The sequence below is a fragment of the Biomphalaria glabrata genome, chromosome 12, assembly GCF_947242115.1.
Source record: "Biomphalaria glabrata chromosome 12, xgBioGlab47.1, whole genome shotgun sequence".
Classification (NCBI taxonomy): Eukaryota; Metazoa; Mollusca; class Gastropoda; family Planorbidae; genus Biomphalaria; species Biomphalaria glabrata.
The window spans coordinates 14647357-14673373 of record NC_074722.1 but is presented as its reverse complement, the minus strand read 5'-3'; the positions used below and the strand labels follow the sequence as shown (position 1 = coordinate 14673373).

Genomic DNA, 26017 nt, shown 5'->3' with positions numbered 1-26017 from the left:
GACCTCAGTGCCATTTTTATGACGTCACGTTAATGTGTACATGAGAGAAAATTCATTGTTTGCAGCGATTAAAAACTTTATTTGTGTTATAGTTTTAGATATTTTCACACTAGATTGTTAAGTGCACTCTCACAAAATGGCAGAGGATAACGATAGTGGAAGAAGATTGGTAATTCTGTTTTATAAAACATTTTTTTGATCCGTATATTTGTATGGTTGGCAATGTATCGCTAGGGCTCAGCGAGGTTCAATAATAAGCGAATACTTCGGAATAGTCTTAGTCTTACTTAGCCTGGTAAAGAATAGTGCTGGTAGAAAAAAATACGGACGTGACAAATCGCACATTATTGAATAACCTGCTTTATTTCTACTTGATATCATAAATCAAAGATAGATCTATTTTTGATAAACGAAAACATTATCATTAATTAGAAACAAATGTTAAAATTCTAATTTAGTTTTTATTTTTGTCTAAATTGAAAGAGTAGTTTTATTTATTTAATCTGGACATTACAATTTACATGAATTTGGACACTCGCTGTGTTTGCGGTCATTAGATCTTTATATTGATATTTAATTTAATATGAAACTAGCGCAATGTATAGATCTAGATCTATTCTAATGTGCCTGTCCATTTTCTAATGATTCTAACCCTATTTCCTTCCATTTAGCTATCTTTTTATGTAAGAAAAAAGAATTTCAAATTTTCCATTTAGCTATCTTTCTATGTAAGAAAAAAGAATTTCAAATTTTTAAGTCAGGTTGTTGTTGTTTTTTCCTATGTTACCCGGATGACTTTACCTCTTCCTAGGGTTAAGGCTATATTTTTTGGTTGGCTAAGACGGCTAAGTCTGTCTATGCTAATGAGCCCGGCAATATTCCATACAAAAAAAAATTAATAGGGTGTTAAATTAAATTATGATTTTCTTAATTCTTACCAAAATTTATTTCGGACAGCCAATTTTGGACATCAATGTTAATGATCTTATATTATGTTGTTTTTTTTGTTTTTTTATAGAGAATAAATGGGTAAATGTGTGGAGTGAGCTTGGTACATTGAATGAAGTTAAATGCCTAGATCTAAACCTACTAGATAGATCTAGATTTATATAGAGAGAATAGAGGATTCAGCTATTTAGGCAAGAATGGCTATCCTAACCTGTACTATACTACAAAATATCATCTGTATTAGAAATTTATTAAATGAATATAACAAAAAACACAAACATTCAACATACATCTAATCATGTAAACATAAGTCTAATAGGTGTAATATTATTACTAGAGATCTAATAATGAAACAATTTTTTTATAAAAAATAAAATCTTTGAAATACAGAACTGTCAGATCTAACAGTTTATTTCACTATTTGCAAAGAATTTGAATTGACTTTAAAACTTATTGACTTATTATTTATACAACTTATATAAGTAGTACCAGGTGGCCGAGCCTCACTTGGTTTAATAATTTCTTAAGGAAGGTTATATACCCAAAGTCATTTTGGGAATATTTTTGTAATTACAAAAATGAACGATCGGATAAAGACTACTAATCTGAAGAGTTGCTTTAGTGTTCTGTTTGTTCTAAATGTAATTGTACATGGCAATTAAATATAAAGTCTCTTAAGTCCTCCTACAGTCTAGACAAACCACAGCTCATGTGTCTGTCTTATAGTTTTACAATGCATCTTTTAGGTAAAACTATTGTAGGTCTAGTATTAATGGCTTGGAAGAAATTCTTTACAGTGTAACTTCTCAGGTGGTTACGTTCTGATATTTAATTATGCAATTAGTATATTCATTACGGCTTTAGTGCGAAACATCAGGTGACGCAAATCTCTACGTTATAGGGTAAAACAGGCACTTTGTAACAAAGTAAATTGGCACATTTTTTCTTAATAGACTTAAATCATTGCATTAGTTTAGTAAAGAAACGTTTCTGTGGGGCACCTCTGTTATGCCGAACAATATGTTCCCCCCCCCCTCCCCATACGGGATACATGCCCTGCCAAGCCTGACTGTCAGACTATTACAGCTTTTGCCATCCATCCATCCCAGTGGTGCTACAGCCCGTGGGGGGATATGGCCTGCTTTTACACATCCCTCCATTCAGATCTCTCCTGGGCCTAACCCCAAGCTTTTTACCAAGTTTTATAGGTAATCGAAAGATGCTGCAAACTCATTGACTGCTAGCTAGATATCATGTTCAGTGTGAGCAAGTAAGGCGTGGAGAAGCTGTGTTATGAACATTTCCTTTGTTTTGGTATGGGGCAGTAGACACCGAAGCATGAACACATGGTAATAATTCACCAGCAAAATAATAATAATAATAAAGCGTGTCTTCGAGTCTGAATATTAATGAGGAATGCAGTATTTTCCGTGGCTACGCAGCCCCAGCTGTGAACTGGGAGACGAATCTCAGACGAACGTATGCCAAAAGCAGTCTTTTTTTTGTAAGTTAAAAAGTGGTCGACGTAACACTGAAACGCTTTAAAAACCAGCTTAGGTGCCAACTTGCCTAAGCTGACATAGAAGAGAGCACCTAGTTGCATGTGGCCTCAGAATGAGACAGCTGGAGGTACTAGCAAAATAAACAACTAAGTAAAAGGTATCTACACCGCTCTACGCAATTAAAGTGTAAAAAAATTATTAAGCACTTAAAACACAATAACTACATCGGCACATTTAATTTCATTCCTTTTATTTCATAGTTCAAATAATAAATCAATCTACAATAAGATGGTTTAATTAGGTCTATTGATTCTTTAAAACTCGTTCTTGTTTGCAAAGAAATATTTTTGTGTACTGCGGTAAGCCTAGTGACGTAAGGAGCGTTTTTCCCGTTCACGTCATGGAAAATTTTCATTCATAAAAATTCTAGCCAAAATTAATTTTTCGATAATGAGGCATTTTCAAACCGATATAACAGTCGACCTCGAGTTTTCCCGATGTGGCCAATGATTTGAGATTTAGTTTCCATTAATATGCACATACCTTGAAATTTTAAAGAAAATCGTTAGAGCCGTTTTCGAAATAAAATTTATATATAAATATATATACAAGAATTGCTTGCTTAAGAGTATAGGATATGTATTCTGTATTGTATACACAGCTATATTTGAAATTTGATTATAGTATACTGTATACACCATCTGTCATATAGTCTATACAAAAATATATCTAGTAAATCTACTTAATATATTCTACTAACTTTAAACTTTATCCACTCTATCTAGAATCTAGATTTCCAGATCTAATTTTAAAATTGTAAAAGTAAACAGTTTATCCAGTCTAACTAAGTACCCTATGGCCTAAAAGGATAATGGAAAGAAAAAAGAAAAGTTCCCCTTTCAGACCTTATGATCTATCTATATAGGGCAGATGATGTAAAGGTCATCTGTTTCTTTGTCCTATGGTTAACGCCTTTACTTTTCCCAAACCAGTGTCATGTACCCATTAGAGCTGGGTAGACTCAGAGGCACCCAAAGATCCTGAAATAAAAAATCCCAGCCTTCACAAGGATTTGAACATATATATATATTATAAGAGCAAGGGCACTGATTTGATTGATTCACTGATTGACCTTCTATATCTATTCTATCACTAATTCTTCCACTTGCTGTGGACAAAAAAATACAAAAATTTAAACAGTTTTTATTTTCTGTATGCCTAGGAAAATTAAGCACCTTTCATGATCAAAATTGCAGTGATTAAATTTAATATATAATACAAACGATTCTTTATTTGCGATTTCAACCCAATGTGTTTTTCAAAGATTATAATCTATTACAAAATTACTACTTCCTGTTTGCTCCAGCTTATAGTTATAAGCCTAATTTTAATTCTACACATTTACCTACTCCTTTTTTTAACTATGTTAATCTTGACAAGAAGTCTTGAGCATCGAAGGCCTATTTTATTATAATTATCATCTGTTAAAAGGAATGTCTGTAGTGAATGATAAATGATTAGATCTAGATGGACATGTATTATAGATAAAACTAAAAATCCAACAAATTCTGTCAGTATTCAGGCATTAGAGTACTTTGTTTTTTGTACCTCAATTTTTAAACACTTTATACTTTTTATGCTTAATTTTCTCTAATAATAAAAACACTCAATTAGCTCAGTCGGTAGAGCATCAGACTTTAAAATCAGAGGTTCCTGTTCAAGTCCCTAATTGCGCAAAAATTTTAAAAAAATATATTTTTTTTTTTAATAAATAGTGCTTTCCACTATTTTTAATTTTAATTATTCCATCTACTTGAAAGTTGCAGTGGAGTTTATAACCTCGATCCTAAACTCTTTTAAAAAATTGATGGTGTCCCAAAGCATCTGAGAGCCTTTGGATAAAAAACTGACAATTACTAAAACTAGCTGTCCTTACTCTTATATTTTATTGTATGTAATAAAGCATTTTTTTTAGCATTTTACTTACATAAGTAGACACATAGATTTTGATGTAGTTACTCTTTTTATCTTTCAAGCGAACCAAAGAGAGAAAAAAATATGTTGACCAAGAGATAGATGAAGATGATATTGATGGCAGGCGTATGTATAGTGTAGAAGAGAAACTTCTGAGTGACAAATTTAATGCCAATTTGGTTCAGGAAATGAAGGGACCAGGTCAGTTCATACTTGAGTTTATTATTTTGAAAAGATCATTAGGTCATGAAGACATGCCTTTTAGTTTAGAGGTTCATTTGACCATAGGGTTTAAACGTTAAATGTTAATAGGGGCAGTTGAGACCTAAGCAACCTGACCATTTCATTGAAGAAACTATAGTGGCCAAAAACTCTTTTTAAAAGCTTTTGTTTGATAGACACTATCAGTTTCCAATGTGGCACTAGAAAAATTCTTCTGAACATATTGTAATGTCTTTGCTGTGGCAATTTTTAGACCATACAAACTTGAGGTTTCAGCCAATTTATGGGCAGCATATGATGTTGATGTTTGTTTGCAATTACAAATTGAAGAGAAATTGCTAGATTGTATCCTAAAAGGGTATTTTATAAATGTTATAAAACCCCACAGAAATTTTTTATTACAAAGACCATAAACATTTAGGTCAAGAATCTCTCTTTTTTTTTTTCAGTTAATTCAATTGTATGATGATTATTATATTTTTAATGCCAGGATGAATCTAATTTTATTTTTCAGAATTCACAATGGATTGGATGCAAAGGAATGGCCTTGTAAGACCAATTGTTTTCTTGGACAAAACAGGCTTAGGGCTCAGGTAAAGCCATGATGCATTGGCTAATTTAGTGTAATTTGTTAAAACCCTGGATTGGATGTCTACCTGTTATATTATTCTATAGTAATAGTTTAGTTTGTTTTTATAGTCATAAAGTGATTTTGTTATAATTTATATAGATCTAGGTTAATGGCCTATGTTTTGAAAGCATTACCATTTTGCAAAGATTTTTGTAGTTATAATGATTTAATACTTCTTATATTTTAGAGTACCCAGTGAAAATTTCAAAGTTAGTGATGTCAAGCAATGTGTTGGTAAAAAAACTTTAACAGATTTCTTTTAGTCTTGTCTGTGTGGATTTCTAAAATATGTTAAATTTTTAATCGTTTATTTTTTGTATAGATGTTTTCTTCAAAGTTTTTTAAGTTCTTCCTCATGTCTGTGACTTTGATTTCTCAGGCAGTCGAAGGGTATTGGATGTGATGGATGTCAACACACAGAAAGCAATGGAGATGTCCATGAAAGATTGGGTGAAATATTATGAGAACCCAGAGAGAGATCGTCTCCTGAATGTCATAAGTCTAGAGTTTTGTCACACCCGTCTGGAAAATTACGTTGACTCTCCAACACTAGTAAGTCATGTTCTCATATTATTGTTGATTGTTCAGCTTAAAACTTTTGTACATATTTTCTATTTGTCATAGTGTGTTGCTTATAGTGCACTTACTAAAAAAAAAACTTTTTGAAATATGGGTTTAACTCTTTCTCTCCTAATCGATGATACCATTGTTGATTTGACCTCATTAAATTTAATTAATATTTACCTTTAAAAACCTTTTTTTTGTGTTATATAGAAGGAGTATGCATTCCCCTTTAATTCTATACAAAATAAAACATTTTCTGATCACAGCGAACAAAGCTATTGAAGCTTAATCATAATATGGTAGTGAAAAAGTAATGAGCAAAATGAAGAATTCTGTCTGAATGTGCAAAAGTAATTACGGAGGGAAAGAGTTAAGTCCTTTAAATTTAGAATGTTAATTTCAAAACTTTATGAACATAGTCAAACTTAATTCTATTGTTATGTTTAGTGTTGAAATGGCAACCCTGTACCAATTTGTGAAGCTTGAGGCTAAGGTTGAATGAAGGTGATTGCAAGTCTAAAAAATATACTTTTCATACTTTCTTTACTTTATTATGACTATTCCTTTGTAATAGAGTGTAAGTTGTCATGTATTTTATTTTGAGGATTGATTATGTACTGTGGGTGACTAAAGAAGCGTGGTCACTTTAGGATGTAGAAGACAAGGACTAACTACTGTGATGAGAGTGGGAAGGGCTGTGTGCTTAAGACCAAAGTTGATACATTGGGGATAAGTGTCAAAGCAAAACTGCTGTATTTGATATGTTGTGGCTAGGACTTCACATTCTAACTAAAATTATACTCCAATGTTTTGATGACAGGTGCGTCAAGTTGATTGGGTTGACAGGGCTTGGCCAAGACATCTGAAGGAATGTCAAACTGAATCTACAAATGTTATTGAGAAAATGAAATACCCTAAAGTGCAAAAGTAATTTTTCTTGATTTGTTTTTTTATTATTATTTTGAAATACTTATGTTTTTCTACAACAATACAATTAATACCTTGAATAAAGTTGTCCCTATTATACAAGCAATGCAGTGAAGGGACTCATAAAATAACAAACTGTGCTCTGCTTATTAGACCCAAAACTAATGCTGAGCTCATAAAATAACAAACTGTGCTCTGCTTATTAGACCCAAAACTAATGCTGAGCTCATAAAATAACAAACTATGCTCTGCTTATTAGACCCAAAGCTAATGCTGAGCTCATAAAATAACAAACTATACACTGATTATTAAACCCAAAACTAATACTGAGCTCATAAAATAACAAACTATACACTGCTTATTATACTATTATTAAACTAATGCTGAGCTCCAAGGTAGAAAAATACATTTGTATAGGCAGAACGATTAAAGGGCTGGGCTGGCTAATTATGAGGCTTAAGTTCTAAATCCTTGTGAAAACTGTGATTAATGAAAGATATATAAGATCTAAATAAGTAGTCCTATCAGAGCATAGTCAAGTTACAAAGTTACATGTCTTCTTGTTGGCTTTGTGACTTTTCTACCCTGTTAGTCATTTGTAACCTATTGTAATTAATTTACAATTTAAAATTGTTTTTTCTTTTTTTTTCTAATTGTTTTTTTTTCCAATCAATACATATTTTACATACAGATATTGCCTGATGAGTGTTGCTGGCTGCTATACAGATTTTCACATAGATTTTGGTGGCACATCAGTCTGGTATCACATTCTCCATGGTGAAAAGGTGAAATTAACATATTACATATACAGTTTGCATTTAAAAGTTTAGATATTCAAGAATTTTTTTTTTCCTTATTCCAAGTTGCCCACTGCCACAATTTTGTTTGTACCTAAAATTTTCTTTTTAAAATACCCATCATTACCCTAGAAAAATCATTTTTTTTTGTTTCCTGAAATAGTGGACAAAATAATAGACATAAAAATAATAATTTACAATGACATGGCTTCAGAATGTTTTACCACCTATTTCACTTGCCAGTTCAAACATTTCTAGTACATCTAAACAATGCTATTAATACCTATAATAGTGTAACAATGTTGATCCATGGCCTTATTCTTCAAGGTAGTAGAAATAAAATATTAGTAATATAACTTTCTGAATTTTCTGATTTTGATTATTTCCTATTTTTTAATTAGAAATATTTGAAAATAGATGAGAACAGAATGAAGTAAATATGCACAGCATGGCTTTGGGATTTTGATGCAGTATTGCTTATTTTTCATCTTAGAAACACTTTTTTGTTACTTTCTCAAGCTTTGACATTATTTTTTTTTGTTTTTGGTTTCTGTAGATTTTCTGGCTGGCTCCACCTTCTCCCAAAAACATAGACAAATACACAGAGTGGACTCTTTCAGCTAAACAAGGAGAGACATTTCTGGGAGACTCCTTGGAGCAGTGTCAGAGAATAGTCTTGTATGCTGGGAATACTTTCATTATCCCCTCTGGTCAGTAGAGCTACAAAATGGCATTTTTATCTTTTAGATATCTGATATTGAACATAATTGTTTTCTTTGTACTGTTAGATATTTTTTTAGGAAATAAAAATCATTCTTTGATCAATTTTATATTACACTATACACTATAAAAAAAATAATCTTAGCCTTTAATGAACTTGCAAATTAAAAAATACATTTACTAGTAAACCATGCAGTCTATAGGGCAGATGATGTTACGTTCATCTGTTTCTTTGGCAAACGGTTAATGAGCAGGGTGTCATGTGGCCAGTACGACCAACTGCCTGTACTTTCCCCAACTTAAGTCAGGTATCCATTGGAGTTGGATGGACTCAGGGCGCCCTAAAAATAATGAAATTCAATATCACAAGATTCAAACCCAGGACCCTTGGTTCGGAGGCCAAGTGCTGAACCACTCGCACAAAGCACCCCTAATATTTACTAGTAAATTATGTTTATTTCAATAAAAATAATATTTTTATTAAAGGTTTATTTGTAATTTAAAGCACCTGAGTTCTAGGGTAATAAAAACTATTGTATTGGCATATTGGTAATTATAAAGGGATAGTTGCTCTACCAAGAGGCTTAGTCACAAATTGACATGTCTTGATTTTAATTTTGTGAGTTTTCAACCATGTTTCAATTTGTAATGTGTGGCAAAAAAAAATGTTGGGACTGTCAGTAAAACAAGCAATAAGAAACAAATGGTGCAGCTATTAATACATTAATATTATGTAAGCTGTTAATTTGATGTCTCTACTCTATGTTTCAGGCTGGATCCATGCAGTTTACACACCCAAAGATTCTCTGGTGTTTGGAGGCAATTTTCTGCACAGTTTCAACATTGAGAATCAACTGCTGGTCTCACGTATTGAGGACAAAACATATGTACGCATAACTTTTTCAAATAGTCAGAATTTGTTTTTTTTATTTGAAAGCAAGTGTAAAGGTTTACATTCCTTGCACATTATATTTAAAATTGGTTTCTTTTAAAGTCATCAAAATTTGATTTTCTTTTTAAAATAAAAACTCATTTTAAACACATTTTTTATGCTAAGGTATTCTTTGAATAACTCTTATTATGTCACAGGTGCCATCCAAGTTCAGATATCCATTTTTCTCTGAAATTATGTGGTATGTTGTTGACCGCTACATCAGCTGCCTGACAGGACATACTTATCTAGCTTCAGTTGAAAAAGATGAAGTGGATGAAGATGATCAAGGTCTTATCCAGGTCGATGAAGATTCTAGGCCTCCATCTCGCAACCCAGACTCCAGACCACCCTCTCGCACCATGGATGACAGTATGGATTCTAAGGTTGAACCACTTCTAAACAATTATCTTTCTTGTAATGATTGAATCAAATGGCTGCCTTTGTTCATCTATGTTGGTATTTTGTGTTTTAACACGTCAGGCTTTTCTCATTTCAAAAAGTTTATAAATGTTTGTGCAGTAAAATGTGCTTTGTGTTCATAGCACTTGAGGCAATGTGGTAAAAGCTGTCCAGATGAAAAAGTAGCATCAAATTGTTTTTAGTACTTGAGTTGCCTATAGATCAAACACTGTTTTAAGTTATTTCTATAGTCTCATTTCTTAAAGTCCCATACAAAAAGTTTTGACTCATACAATATTCTTAATTGAAACAAATTCTTATCATTCATCATTGCTCATGTCTTACCAGTGTTAGAAGCTCTTACCTACTTTTTGTTTCTTTGGATTGTTGATTGCCAGTTGAATTCTTGAGGGGAAGGGTTATATTTGTCTAGATCTGTTGATGAACATTTATGTAGGTATGTCCAATCTTTATAATTTTTCTCCCCCAAGATTTGTCCAACCTATTGTTGACAGACTTTAAAAAAAAATTTGTACATTTTTCATTTTCAATATTCTACAGACATCCAATGATGAATTTCTTACTTGATATGATGTGTGAAAAAAATCTAGTTTGATCATTTTTAGTGAATAGACTTACTTGTATACTATCTGCATAAAGTTTTGGTGCTGTCATGGTTAGTCAGTTGTTTTTTTTTTTTGCTTTTATTTACATTTAACTTACATATAGAGTCTATATTTTTATAATCAGATGAGTGGAGAAGATGCCCCAAAGCTGTCTAAGAGTGTGACTATTGAACTGACCCGCATTGACCAAGCACTTAAGAGGTCTCAAAGTGAGGATGAAAATCAGCCCTCTGTCACAAAACCCAGGGTTCCCAGAAAGGCAGTTTCTGACTCAAACAGCTCCTGGGAAGGTGGCGGGGGCACCCGCAAGTGGGTCCACCTGACACCAACTGAGTTGCGTGGTCTTCGACAACTGGTGGACTACCTTCAGGGATTGATGGCATTGCCAGTGAACAAGCGAGGGATACCAAAAGAGCTCCTAGATCCTGATGCTGTTTTGAGGGAGATAAAAGTAAGGACCATTCATTGATTCTAGAGTCAGAGAGCTTCATTTATTGAAAAACAATTAGGATTTACAAATGTGGTGAAAGAAAATTAATAGTAAACCCATTGACTGTTTGTAATTATGAACGAATACTCAGACCTTAATTACTTAATGATTGGCATTTTATGTTTTATAAATAGTAATGATGAAAACTAACCATTTTTGTTTTCTTGTAGTGTAACAGAGTTGTTTATTTTCTGCATGTGTCTAGCGTGTCAGAAAGTCATGTCCAGTGTGTGTGTGTTTGTAATATTTCAACAATGTGAGATGTGCTTGTATTCGTTCATTGTTTACAGTAGCCTAATCTTGTTGATTAAATTGTAATGAAATAACGAATACTAGAAAACCACTATATTGGCTTTATTCAACAAAATTAGGCTACAGTAAACAGTGAAGAGCATCTTGGTTTTCCTATATAGTGATTTGATTCATATAAATTAATTTCTTTTGTTTTGTTAGCAAATTCTAGAAGATCATAAAAATGATGACCCAGATCTAGCAGTGACTGGTGATCCAGTCATCGGATGGCCAGAATCAGCTAAAGTAAGTAGTGCCTCTTACAAATAATATTGTATTCTAAATGAAAAAAAAAGTAGAGAAAACATATTTGACTTAGCTTGTTACAAATCTAAATGATTTCACGTGCAACTTTTTTTTCATTTCAATTGAAAAAGCTTATTTTTTTTTTTTTTTAATTTCTTTTCATGTGGTTGCGAATGTTTTTAAATTTTTATATTACAAAAGATTTTGTGTTGTATTTATTCTCTTTCTACTTTTATAAATTTTTTAAAAAAAATATTTTTTTTATTTGTGAAACTAACAAGGGAAGGTGTTAAGTTTGTGCTAAAAATGTATAAAATTACATGTATTCTTAAGATACTCATTAAAGACATTGAGGAAATTGTCTTTTATTTTAAACCTGTTTCCTTGTTCTCAGAAAAAGCAACAGAAGTTAAAGCTGGGATATAAAACATTCAAAACAACTAAGACAGCAAAAGGTACAAGCTCGAGTTCTTCCTCAATACGACGCCGCAGAACTCGGTGTAAGAAGTGTGAGGCCTGTACCAGGACTGAGTGTGGGGAATGTACTTTCTGTAAAGATATGAAAAAGTTTGGTGGGCCTGGACGCATGAAACAAACATGTATTAGTAGGCAGTGTATGGCAGTAAGTAAAAAAATATCCACTTTTCATATTTTTTATTTATCAGTCCTTTGCCTATTTCTATCCAAAGGTTCTTATAATTTTCTATCTCCAGACATTACTATTTTGTTTTTCATAGTTTCTTTGTCTTCTTTAATAAGAACCTGATTTAAATAAAACATTTAGATACCTTGTAAGCTGCATTGGAAGTTCATGTTTGTGGAACTGTTATTTACAGCCAATTTTGCCCAGTTCATCAGTGTGTGTGATATGTAATCAAGAAGGTCAGCCCAACCCGGATGATTCAGAAGATTTTTCTTGCTCGCTAATGGAGTGTGGCATTTGCTGGGAGATTGTCCATCCATCTTGTTTACAGAAAAAGTAAGATTTCCCTCCCCCCTTTTTTTTTTGGTCTAGTTGCAGAAGTAGCCTAGTAATAATAACTAACACCAACTTGACTTAAGCATATATTTAAGATATTAGAAAGTTATAGTTCTATTATTTCAGTTGTTTGGGTTCTTTTGATATTATGTTTAACTACAGCTGTTTGTTGTTTCAATGAAGAAATATTTAAATTTATAGTTTGATATCACTATACTTTGTCTTCTTAGGCCATAGTTATAGTTTTCTGAGGCCAGTAAATTTGATTTCTTTTTAAAATAAATAATGTGTAGTAACAAAAATTATATGAACTTATAATCAGAAAGATAAAAATCTTGTATATTGCATTTTGATTATAAGTACTTCATAAGTCCATGCAAAAAATGATACAAATAACAATATTTGTAGCTTTTAAATTGGTCTAAGTCAACTTTGATAGCTTGATACTATTTGACAGATATGAAAACTTGGACAATGAAGGTGTTGTGAATGAAGATCTACCCAATAGCTGGGAATGTTCTAAATGCTGTAATGAAGGCAAACAAGGTCAACTTAAGGTAAAGGTCGTTCTACTTGCATTGTGTTTTATAACTTTTGGATATTCTTTTAGAAAGGAAGATTATGTCCTAGTCCAAACCTCTTGCAGGAATGGAAGCAGGTAATGTTCGAACTTGGGACCACCATAACAGCAGCCCAAAATGCATCTCAGTAGACCATCCATCATTTAATTGGAAATTTTCTGTCATTAAATCTTAGTGCAAATCTTGATTCTTTCAAACTATAATGATGATTCTTACAACTTTTTTTTTGAACTTTAATCCTTTCAACCGGCATGGATGGGAACCTCTTATAGGTCTTAACTGTACCTAAAATATTATTGTCAAATTTTCTTACAATAGCAAAACTGTTTATTCAAAGAAAGGATAAACAGTCACATGAACAACTGTACTAAATTTTTGATAATACTGAATTAAAATAATCCATGAAAGTCTTCCTATAGAAAAAGGTTTCACTGATTAATTAACTATCATGAACATTTATATTGTTCTCAGCCTCGTGTGCGTCCAGGATGCACTAAAAAAATCAAAGTTGAGGAGCGCCGACTGTCTGCTGACAGTGATGGACTGCAGGATGATGAGCCCATGTCTCCCATCAGCCCTGTGGAAGGCAAACGGGTTGTCTCCAAGGAAGGCCACAAGAATGGTTCTAGCGATGGTCAGTACATTAAAACAGAACCTGGTGCCACTAAGTGGACACCACTTTCCAAGAAAATATCTTTACCTGATGTGAAAGTGAAAACAGAAGAAGGAGTTTCACCACCCCAGCATGCTTTCACATCGTCTGGCAAAGAAGATGGACATAAGAAAAAAACTCAGTCTCATTCTTCAGTTAAAGATCAGAAGAAAATTAAAAAAGAGAAGGTAAGGCATTTTACAATATTGGACTTAACTTGGGTGGTGTGGTGGTTTAGCGCTTGGCTTCTGAACCTGGGTTCGAATCTCTATGAAGAGTGGGATTTTTAATTTTGGCATTTTTAAGCACCCTTGAGACCACCTAACTCTAATGTGTACCTGACTTTATTGGGGAAATTAAAGGTGGTTGGTTGTTTTGCTCGCCACATGACACTCTGCTCGTTAACCATTGGCCAAAGAAACAGACGACCTTAACATCATCTGCTCTATAGTTCGCAAGGTCTGAAAGGGGAATTTAACTTTTAACTAGTTCATTCCTTTTTTTTAATATAAAAAAAAATCTAATTGAATAATTGTATTTACATTAGGATAGTAATTCATCAATAGTTATCAACAGAATTCAGTAGATAAGTAGAATCGATAATAGTGAATTAGTTTAAATGTGAAGGAACGTGGGTTGCTTGGATAAGTGAAAATTGATTCAAATGTAAATTTTGTAATCTTGTCAGATCTCTGCCCCTAATTCACCCACAAGTTCTGACAGCTCTACTCGGCACCAGCGAAAACGCCCCTCATCTATGCCAGGGAGCAGTGGAGACAAGACATCTTCCTCCTCTCAGAGTGAGCCTGGAGGCAAGAGGCCCAAAAGAGAGGTAGTTGTTCCTCGCAGATTTTTAGATTGAGATCTCATTATCATTCATTTAAAATCTTTTTAACCAAATTCTCTATTTTTTTATTTTTTTTATTTTTACCTTCATTTCACTTCATCATTTGTAATTGTGCACATATTGAGCAAGGAACTGGTAGCATTGGGTTTGAGTCACTCAATGTCAGGGTTACAATACATTGTGTTCTATAATATTTATTGGAAAGTAATATTTGTCTTTGTCAGTGTTATTTTGTTGGCTTAGCTTTTCAATGCATGAAACTTCTATTCCCAAAACCTGTGTTTTTTTTGTTTTTTTTCTTTATTTGAAACTAGATTTTTAAAATATGGACTTTATTACTTTTGTTTTTTTTTAATCCTAAATTCTAGTTTATTGTAAATCTAAACTATTTCCTATAAGTTAATTTTTTTAATTTTTTTTACCCCTGTGTGTCTGTAGCAATGTCTTATTTAGCTCTGATCTCATTTGTTTATAAAATTAATCTTAAATTATTTTCTTTATTTGTATACACTGTTCTTCTCTAAAGATTATATACAAAGTCTTTTTTTTTGTTTTTGTTTACTATGCAATAATTAAGGCGAAGAATGTTTGAAGATAAATATTTGAATGCAGTCAAACCTCAGGAACATGTTTGAGCAATGTACATACATTGTATTCCCTTGATATGAGAGCACATAGATGTTTTTCACCTTGACTAATTGTAGTTAGGGCATTGTGTATATATATATATATAGTCCCATTGTATGTCTGCAGAGGCAGTCTCAGAAGCATCATGTATATAGTTTTGATTTGGATTGGAAAGAACAATCTTTTATAACTATGATTTTCAATAATGTAAGAACAAAATGATAATAAAGACATTTGCTACCTACACTTTCTCCTTCTCTTCCGCCATTTCTTAGCTCCTTCATTGACTTTTTAGATAACATTTTTACTTGTGTAATCATTTTTTGCTGCTTGCTAAGCAAAGGTGACAGTAATGAAAAATGATGCACATTTGATCTGTAGATAATGCCATTGGGAAACTGATCTCAACTTAGTTTGAATAATATTACTGGCTCTCAAGTCGTACCTCAACAGAATTATAATCTATGTTTTCCAGTCTTTGCATGTTGTGGGTTTTTTTTAAAGGCATTTTTAAGGACAACATGTATATATTTTTATTTTTCAATTTTATCTAAAATAGTTGATGCAGTTTTTTTTATTGACTAAATTTATAAAAATATTTTTTCAAAAACCATTCCTCTTTGTATTTCAATGAACTAGTTCATGTGTAAATAGTTATTTTTAACACTAAACCTTATGGCCTTAGACTTGATATCAATTATTTGTACATGTGAATGTTTTAAAAATGTTCTTCATAATAGTAAGCTTAAGAAAAAAAGTTGAACTTGGGTCTATGGGCATTAGGCAGCAAGGTTGTGTTTGTTCAGACACTAAATTTCAGTTAGGCTGAGCATCATCTTTCATCAAGTGTTTCTACACGTACCTTTCAATATAATGTGTCCTTGAGATCAATGTGAATGTGTCTACTCAAGATTTGCCATTAGATCATATGTTGAAAAAGCCATGAGCACACTTTACAATGTAATGCATTAATTGCTTGATAACACACCTGTTAGTAGGTAGACATCATTAGGTTGATTCAAAGTTCTTAGTAAATGGAGAAAAAGTCTACTAGGTCAGATTAAAGCTAAAATTCAAGCATTAATCATCTTAATTTGGGTGTTCGTTAACTGCTATTCGCTGGAGCTAAGGAAATTGTTTCAATGCTGATATCACTGCCTTTACCACACAATTCAATACTGAACAGTATTTACTTCTTTGAAAACCTAGTTGATTATGTTAAATTCACTTTTTTTTTGGTGTGGACAATGGTTAAAGCTGGCATCATGTGGTCAGCACAATGACCAACCTTCTTCATCCTTCACCCAGGATTCAAACTTTTTACCTTTAGCTTTAAAGCCAAGAAATTCACCTCAAGGCCACCGTATTGCAACAGTGTTGTCAAAATGTATCTGTCTCATAATAAAGTGTGCTATCCAGTGTGACTAAGGATGAATGGCTTTATGTATGTGTCACTAACGGTGTATGGCCTTATGTATTAGAAAGGTATAACTATATGTATCTTTGACTAATGGTGTATGGCTTTATGTATAAGTGACTAAGAGTGTATGACTTAATGTGAGAATGATACAACACACTTGTACCTACCTCTTTCAACATGAAGATTTTAGCAAAACTAATAAAAAGTAAATGGCAAATTTCTTTTTACATATTCATTTTATTATGTTTTTTTTTTTCTTTTTTTTTTTTAATCTTCTGTCTCTATGGCAAGACCTCAAGTTTATGTTGTGATGTTAGGTTATTTTCATTCAATTTTTTTTTCCAATCTCCAACAAGTGAATAATTCCTAAATCTCTTGTGCAGTACACCAAATACAAAGTTCCACAATGTTTCATTGCAAGAGCTGTTGTTTTATAACACATTATAACAAAGATGTTCTGCAGCACATTTAGAAAGTGGTTTAAAACTACAATATAATAAAAAAATTGAAGCTTGATTTTTACCCAGTCAAACTTATATTAAAACAAAATGAGTCAAATTAAAACTGGTTTATTTTCTTTGAACTGAACCAGATACATTTGTTATGTTTGTGTGCTCTTTGTGACATCTGACTAGTTGTTGTTTTTTTTACAAAGCTTATATCAACTCCCTCTATCTCTGTGGTAGCTTGTCAAAAGTTATTTCTCCCACTTCCCTTTCTTTATTGTCGATGATCATATATGAATCAATAAAAAATTAACCAATTATGTAAACAGCAGTAATTAATCAATTGTTTTATATAGGAAATGTATTAAGTGAAGGGATATATATATATATTCATTTCTCCTATCCTATGAGCTCAAGTCCTTGTGAGAGTACGAGGTTGTTCACTAAAAATCTGATACTAACAATAGATAACTATGAAACCTATTTTTACAAGTATCGAATAACTCAGTTTCTAAGTGGTTGGCCTTCCATCATGGAGGCCTGAGACTCAGGCTTGAGCAATTAACACACACACCCTGCCATCTGGTCCACCAAAGTGACTAGACTATAGCGCACTGAGCATGTGCTTCTAAACATATTTCCAATTATACAAATTTATTATTGTAAGTCTAGATCTATTAAAAATAGATTAAATGATTGATTCAAAATAAGTGATACTATTCGCTCAATATAAGCTTTGTTGTTGTTTTTTTTTAAATATTTTTTATATTTTACTTGCTAGGTGTTTAACAGTTAGTTGTTTGCTGTTCTTTCATTATGATATAAAAATTATACTGAAATGACACACAAAATTTTTTGTCTGCAATGAAATGTTTATCTTGTTGGTACTTTATTCTGCATGTTACTCTTCTATCATCCAGGCAAGCAAACGTTACACCACTAGAAAGAGTTTAGCCTAGTGTGCTAGTGTTTGTAAGAAAAAAAAAACACACTATTTCTACATTTTCTGTTTCAGAAACTGACTGTTTTTGCTTTAACAAATACATAATGATCATTTAAAACTCTCAGGAAGAGTTGAAATAAACTTGAGTTTGCTGACTTTAGTTTCTCTTGAAAGTAATCTACTTATTGACTGATTTTTGTTTATTGTAAATGGAAGTATTTCAGTCAACTTTCATGTCACAAGTTCATTTCTCTTTTCACTGATAAAGATTTCTTTGGGTTAAAGAACTTTATGGAAGAACATTTTGTTTCCTTGTAACATACTTAAAATTTAGTTTTTAAATGTTATAAAAATGTACAGAAAATTAAAAAATTTATATAAAGTCTTGTTAATTCTATTAATAAACTAATGTTCACTTCTTTGCTAAAATTTATTGCCCTTGGTTTTATTTGTTTCACATTTCTTTGTGTTGATCTTACTTTCACTTTTTGTTTTTATATTTGATTTTTTAAAAATATTTCAAATTAGAAGTTTGACTTTTGTTTCTGCATGCTTGCATCCCTTTTTTATTCTGTTGTGTAACATAAGTAATCATGGCTCTGAATGCCAGCCAGTTTCAATGAACAAAGTGAAGAATGACCACAGAGCTGGGAAAGAAACTATCAATACTATGAGAATATTAAAAATGTTTTTATAGATTTTGTCATACAATGTTCTACGAGTGAAGCTAATTCTAAAATGTTCCTTAATTCGTTTTAAAAACAAGCTTTCATTTGATGTACTTTTCTATGTTGTAATTATATTAAAACTATGTCAATCAAAAGCTGTAAGTTAAATATAAACTCATCAAACCAACCTAGAACCATTAATCTAAATAACATTTCATTATCAACCTAGAGCCTTTAATCTAAGATTTCGTTTTATTTTTCTAAGAAGATTTAAATTAAAAAAAAAGATTTTTAGCTTTATTTTTTATTGTAATAGAAAAAAATATTGTTTCAGGTGTACTTTGCCTGCCTTTTTTTTAGTATGATAAGTGACAAGTTTAGTATTTAACACCAAACTAGTTGTGATAAGTTTGTGTTAAGAAGAAAAGAAAAGGACTTAGAACAAAACTTTCCTAGAAATGTTTTTGTAGGAAAGAGAAAGTTTAGCAAGTAAGTATGAGGGGGCTTGTGTTGTCATCTCTGATGCTGATATTTAATAGAACAGGATCCAAGTATTAATGAACTAGCTAGCTTGGGAATTTCTCTAGTCATCAATTATGTATGTAATCAATTTGCAAACAAATTTATTGAGCTGACTTGTTATGTGAGAATGAACAGGCACAGAATATGACACTGGTAAACATTCTTCCTTTAAAGATTACTTCCAATCCTTTGGACTCTCCTAATTTTTTTTTGTTCTAGTAAAGGCCACAATTCATGCAAAAGCTAAACTTTTTAAATTGAGGAAGTTTTCATTGGCTATCATGCTGCTAGCAATCACTCAGCATCTGAGAACAGTTTGCCATGGCTTGTATGCTGTTTAGTATATCAGGATTTATTATTAGAACTTAGCATATTATGACATGGATTTTGTATTATGCTTCATCAAACCATTTTATATACAAATCACTCTTAGTTTGCAACATAAGACCAAGTTTTTAAATGGATTTAGTGTAATAATACTTACTACTAATTAGGATGAATAAACATACAAATGTTAGTTAATGTAGAAAAGTAAGTAAAGTAAATGATTGTTTGAATGTTTCAAATTTCTTACTTGAGTACCTCAATCATATTGGAAAATTAAGTTAAAGTTCAACTAATTAAAAAAGGAATATTTTAGCTTTTAGAAAAATGACTTGCCTGTTTCCTAAAGATTAACACAAGCATTTAAAACAATTTGGTAGTTTATTATTATTATATTGTTTGTTGCCTATTCAAAATATACTTCATTCCTGGAAACAGTTTTTCAATTTCTCTCAGGGTCCTGCGTGTGTGATGGGTGAAGGAACTATGGATTTTCAAGACAGCCTTCTAAAGCAACCTGAAGAACTCCATGGTGCATCTCCTAGTGGTAGTGGTGTTAGCTGCTATAAGAAGTCAAAGATGAAGCAAGGAGTGTTTGAATCATTTGATGCTATCGCAGCAGCCTCACCATTTTCTTCCTTTTCATCCTTATCTTCACCAGCTTCATCACAGGCAGCCATCGGCATGCAAGGTGCTATGCCACCACTGTCTTCTTGTGCTGCTGGTCAGACACCAGCAAGTGAACTTCCCTCTGGTCAGAAAGACGAAAGTAAAAATGGCCTTCAAGACTGTGGTGGGGATCAGGTACCTCGTGTCTCTGCTGAGAAACTACACTGGGGCACGGACTATGCCCCCAAAGTTCCTTTAAAGAACTATGTCATTCGCCCTGCTCCTCAGACAAATATTCCAGAATTCGTAACCATGGCTGACAATACTCCTCATCCACTCCCACACGCAATTTGGACCTTGATCTTCCATTACCTCCCTCAATCTGACCTTGTTAAACTATCATCTGTTTGTCGGACTTTTGATTGCTGGGCCCTAGACCCAACTCTTTGGTATCAGATCAATCTTTCTCGTAAAAGCATCAAACAAGTGCATCTTAAAGGTGTCATGCTTCGCCAGCCAAGATCCCTAAAATTGGCATCATCTGTTATTTCCTATGCCCAACTATCGTGGCTCATCGCTCGGTTGCCTGGTCTACGCCATTTGGATTTATCCAACCTGTCTTGGGCTTCAATTTGTGCTCTGTGCTCATCTGATTGTCCACTTCTTCGTTCGCTCAACCTCAGCTGGGCTACGGGTATCAGAGATTTATGCTTCAGAGAGCTGGCTTCACCTCCAATCAACCTCAAGCCTGGGCAGCGAAACATCTCCCGCCTCTCCTGTCTAGAGAGACTCAGTCTCACAGGGACAGACATCAATGACCAGAGTCTGGAGGTCATTGCAACGCACCTCCCAAAACTGATGGCTCTTGACCTGACTTGCTGCATGCGGGTTACTGACCGGGGCATCAAAGCTCTAGTCCAGTTAGGCGCACCATGCCACCTAAGGGAGATAAAACTAGTCAAGTGTGTGCAACTAACTGAGCGCTGCTTAGAATCTTTGGCCAGTTGCAGGGACCTTAGTTTTTTGGCTCTGACAGACATACCAGCAATTACTCAGGAAGCTTGTATGAGGTTTTCTAGAAATTACAAGTACAGAACACTCAGAGCACATGCACAGGGCATCATTAGTGTTTAAACAAATATACGCTCATCACAATGTTGGGATGGCGTTATTGACCATTTGTCAAGCATCAGGGAAACACAGGGCCTACAGTGGAAAGGATCTGTAATACTTTTTTTTTTCAACAATCTTGCTTTTACATAGCACAGTTAATGTTTGTGGTGACCCTAGATTATTTGATTGTGTCACAGACAGAACATGTATGTGTTTTTTTTCACAAGATGATAAATAAAACTTGTGGACTAAAAATTTTTATTATTGAATATATTTCGTACCGTTTGGTTGAATGCATTGCATTGCATTGAATATGCTGTTAATTTTTTAGATATCATTTAAAATTATTTTTTTTTGTATAGAACATTTATCAATAATAGTCTTGCAAAACAAATGGTTACATGCTGTGTATATTCTAGAATTGGAAAAAAAAAAAAAAAATTCTGGAAATGTATTTTCAGATGGTTATTTATGTGTCCTATGCATTTGATGGTTAGCTTCAGACTTTCAGAGCGACACGCTGAAGAAGTAAAATTTTAATTCCTTTTGATATAAATGAAAAATTATGTAACAAAATGGGTGACACCTGAAACTGTAGATTAATTCTGTTGAGAGTCATAAGTTGTTTTTCTTTTATGATTTTACATTTGCTATCTTTTATTGACTCCATTTCTTTTGTATGTGCCCCTTTTTCCTTAACTTTTGGGTCCCTTGTCTACCATTCATTGCATTAGATTTCACTCAATTTGAACCTTAATCATTTGGAAGCTGATTTTAAGAAAAACCAGTTTCAGTTATCTGGGGATTAAAATCACTCTTTTTAGATAATTTCATTAGGCCTTTATAATCACTATGCTTTCGGGTGATTTCATTTCATTTTTAAAATCAGTTTTCAGGTAATTTAATTTGAACTTAATGTAATCCAGTGATTACATTTGAGCTTTACAATCACTATGTTTTCAGGTAATTTCTTTCAACCTTTAGAATCACCATGTTTTCTGGTAATGTCTTTTGACGTTTAGAATGATCTAGTTGACCTTAAGTAGTGTCTAATTTTGTTTTCCATCTTTATTCAACTGAGGCTCAACTATTGACACTATATGAAATTATGCATTTGTGGAGATGATACTGTTCAAGTGTATGTGGAATAGTCATGTTCATCTCAAAATAAATATTGATACCTACTATCATTCACTGACTGCATGCATCAACCTTGGGGTTGCAAATGTATACAATATTGGTGTGCCCAGCCTTTATTGGTTTCAATGTCTTATAGCTTGTGGGCTGTAGGTTGAGCCTCACTGGTCAAAACTCATTACTTTTTTGTACACTGTTGTAGTTGATATTTAAATGTAATTATTTATCTATATTATGCTTAAAATCAATTTACAAGATTAGGTTTTGATTGATTTTATTTTTATTTGCAGTTTTTTTTTAATAATGAAAACAAATTTCATATGCAAACAAAATATGTCAAGCTGGAGCTTAGTAGTCTCCCCTATTCAATGTTTGTCCTGGTATAAGATGATTTGGAGTGTTCATCTTTAGACCTGGTTAAAGACACATTGATTGTGTGGTTGTGATGCCCTTGCTCTCTCATTCTCTAGAAACACCTCATTGGTCCAAATTTTTACACTTTTTTTGTGGTTGAAATTTTCATTTCTATTACCATATAGATTCAAATTTTCACAATTAAAAAGTTCTTTTTTTTTTAAAATCCTGTTTGTATATAAAGAAATATTGTTTTTCACATTCGTTTCTGTTTTGTAATAAAAAAATTTTGAAACATAGGTTCACATTTTGGGTTTGGAATTTCTTTGTGTGTGTGTGTTTTTTTTTTCCTTGCTTCTATTTTTTGTGAGTTAATGTGAAATAAATGATTTTAAATTTGTAATTGTACTATTCAACTTAATCATTTTTAGAAATGAGTGCACATTAAATACTGCTTTCTGGTACTTGGATAAAAAATGATAGCTTGGAGTAGAGTTAACAAAACATGTCGCTGAAGAACCTATTTAATGAAATAATTAGCAAAAAAAGTTTCCAATCAGAAATATATGGCCAAATACAAATATCAAGTTAGGGGAAGTAATCCAGATGTAATAAATTTAAATATTCAAATTCAATTAGTTATTTTAAATCATGTTCAACACACCATAATCTATAAATATCTCTAATAGAGTTCAAATGTTAATCTTTGTTACACATTTAGACTTCAAAGTTTGTAATAATTAAAAAAGTGGAAAACTGCTATCAATCATTATTGTAATAAGCATCTTTTGAAAATGTTTTAAAGTAGTCAATTATTGTACTTTTGAGGACTTACTTTTTACAAATCAAATTATTAAACGAGGTAAAGTAGTAAAAGCTACCTTTCAAGTCCAAATGTTTAAGAAAAGGTTCTCTGCATCACCTTTCTCTATGCTCATAACTTACAATGATATTGTATAACCAGGTAAAGATTTTTTTATTCTTCAACACTTCACATTTTAGGCTGTTGATTTCCTAACCCATCTGTTGATTTAGTAGCTATAACATTAGCAAGCCGAACCACTTTTCATAACCAGACAAAACTCAAAATGTATGTAAATTCAAAGTTATTAGGCTGAAATAGTAATCAACACTTTCATCCTTTATATTGGAAATGAATTTAGACAGTTATTTATGTCTCCAATAAATAACTCCAAATTCTGATCGTTTATTTCTACATCTTTTTTTTATTTATAGACTGAAACAAAACCTGTGGCCATTGAAAAGACCATAGCTAAACATTCAGTGAACATTGAAACTAAGCATGTGGATTCTGTTCTCCGGGATAAACACGTGAAAAGAAAAAAGGAACGTTCCAGATCTGTTTCTAATACAGCAAAGAATTCATATCCTGATTTGAAATGTAGCAGTAATGTAATGAGTGGTGATACAGGTGAAGATGACAAATGTGAAGGCATTGTAGTTGCAGATGAGAATAGAAATGATGAAACAAGTGACAGTTCATGCACAGTTGATGGTAATGTAACATCAAGTGATGTATCTTGGGGTGATAATTCTCATGTCACGCCTTCATCAACATCATTAAGTGAAAGTTCATCAGTCCTTACCTCCATCTCCCCACTTCCTGTTCCATATTTCCCTCTAAGTTGTGTAGACCTTAAAGATGACCATCATCAAGTACCCTGCACCAAACCTCAGCAAATTTTCAAAAAACCTCAATTAGAACTTAATAAATATCATACCTCTAATCTTGCTCAGAGTAGCCACCTGTTGAAAACAATAGGATGTGTCTCAACTTCCCCTGTCTCTTCGATGTCTGAGTTTCAACCGCAGCGAGGAAATGTCTGTTCCAACACCACCATGACATTGACAACACACACAGCCACTATCATCAACCCTGACTCAATATTTCACAAGCATTTCAGTTGCCGGACTGTATTTCATCCTGTTTACTCTGAGCATGCCTACTGCAAAGAGTTTTCTGTATCTCAGGGTTGATCTCAATTTATAACCAATATTTAAAAAATTCATTTTTAGCACCAAAATTAATTTAGCTTTCAAAATAACCAACTTGATCAACAATTGCTGGAAACCTTTCTTCCTTGCAGTTGTCAAGTATTTCACTACTTCGGTGCAGTCCTCATTGGGCTTTGAAAGGAAGAACTAGTTGTAAACTCACTATCATCGTGAGTAGCAATCCTCTTTGCTTTAGTCTCTTCTTTTGTGTTAATTACCCTTTAACCCCAGATAGTCTGTGCTGTGAGATAGTCTAAGGCTAGCTTTTCTGTTGATTTTACCATTTAAAAAAAAGTTGTTATGAGTGTATTTTACAAGCTCATAGACTGATTTTGAGATATCTTTAAGCTTCATAGTAACTAATGATCTGACCTTATAGATTTTCCCAACATGGCAGATCAAAAGTTTGTATTTCAAAAAAACAGTTTGGTTATTCACTGCAAGTCTGTTACATCCTAACCTCTGATCTTATGGATTTTCCCAACATGGCTGATCAAAAAGTTTTTGCTAGAAATTTTCCAGTAAAATCTTGTTTACTCACAATAACTCAGTTGCATGAGCTACACATTTTTAAAAAAGGACATTTGAAATATACCTTTGTACAATATGAAAAGAAAACATAATCAGATAATTATTAACCTAACCTAATTCCATTAAATTTCATATAACTTTGTGTTGTAACACACAGGTGGAGAAATAAACTCCTGCAATTTGTTTTTCACTTTGTGAAGATTTACCATTTGGATAAGAAAGCATTTATGTAGAAATGTTTCATGTAACTAACATACATAATTTTTAACTGACATTTCCTTTGATAACATAACATTTCTTATTAACACATGCAATGATTGATGACATATTTGTATATATGTAAAGATAGTTTGTTCATTCAATGAATCACTTTATGTAAGACCATTGAAAAAAACAACTTTTTGTATTGTATAAAAAACATACTTCATTTTATTTCTTGAAATATTTTGTTCAATGTAAAAAAAATTTATAATTCATTAAGTCATTTGATTTGTTTGTGCTCAAGGAGTCATCAGTAGCTGTTATAAGTAAAGGTAGCTGTTATTAGGTAACTATTACAGTTTTTATATGGAACTGCATTAAGAGTTGCTTTGAAATTATTTTTTTACATTTATTATAATGTTATATATTGAGACACATTATTTTAATGGGCATTGTGTAATTCCCATTGAGGCATTGCAAACATTTGAAAATTGTGCAGTCTCGTAGTAAACTTCTCAAAGCAAACTTTTGTTTTTGTCTGGCAATGCACAAGATTTGTCCTCAAATGTTTTGTTATTTACTTAATCACTAATTCTGAGCTTTTTTTTTTTTTTTTTTTTTTTTTTTAGAATTCCGTTGAGCAGGATTTATACAAATGTCAGACAACTTCAAGATTGTTTTTTTCTCTTTACAAATATTCAGAAGTTCAGAGAAATATTTTTTTTTTTTTGAGAGGAAACAAAAACAAAAAAAAATTGAACTGTTTCTATTTTTTT

At 32.4% G+C, this 26017-nt stretch overlaps 1 protein-coding gene across 2 annotated transcripts; it reads left to right on the top strand.

Moving 5' to 3' along the window:
* On the top strand, positions 1-26017 carry LOC106056201 (lysine-specific demethylase 2A-like). Of its 2 annotated transcripts, none has more exons than XM_056005808.1 (18): positions 1-169; positions 4487-4625; positions 5161-5239; positions 5465-5511; positions 5657-5829; positions 6662-6768; positions 7460-7553; positions 8122-8275; positions 9057-9172; positions 9375-9602; positions 10369-10695; positions 11188-11271; positions 11666-11893; positions 12108-12250; positions 12708-12807; positions 13303-13671; positions 14172-14315; positions 19737-23150. In XM_056005808.1, exons 1-18 carry the CDS (start codon positions 137-139, stop codon positions 21021-21023), a joined length of 3852 nt encoding a protein of 1283 aa, XP_055861783.1. In that variant the 5' UTR covers positions 1-136; the 3' UTR covers positions 21024-23150. The 2 variants fall into 2 exon arrangements, with proteins under 2 accessions (XP_055861783.1, XP_055861784.1); XM_056005809.1 differs by lacking the exon at positions 19737-23150 and adding an exon at positions 23730-26017 and having other exon boundaries at positions 2-169.

Bases quoted from the DNA above. Each gene is read 5' to 3' on its own strand.
- LOC106056201 (XM_056005808.1), top strand. From the start codon at position 137: ATGGCAGAGGATAACGATAGTGGAAGAAGATTG. The intron at 9,173-9,374 runs GTACGCATAACT...ATTATGTCACAG, and splicing joins GTATTGAGGACAAAACATAT to GTGCCATCCAAGTTCAGATA. The intron at 11,272-11,665 runs GTAAGTAGTGCC...CCTTGTTCTCAG, and splicing joins GATGGCCAGAATCAGCTAAA to AAAAAGCAACAGAAGTTAAA.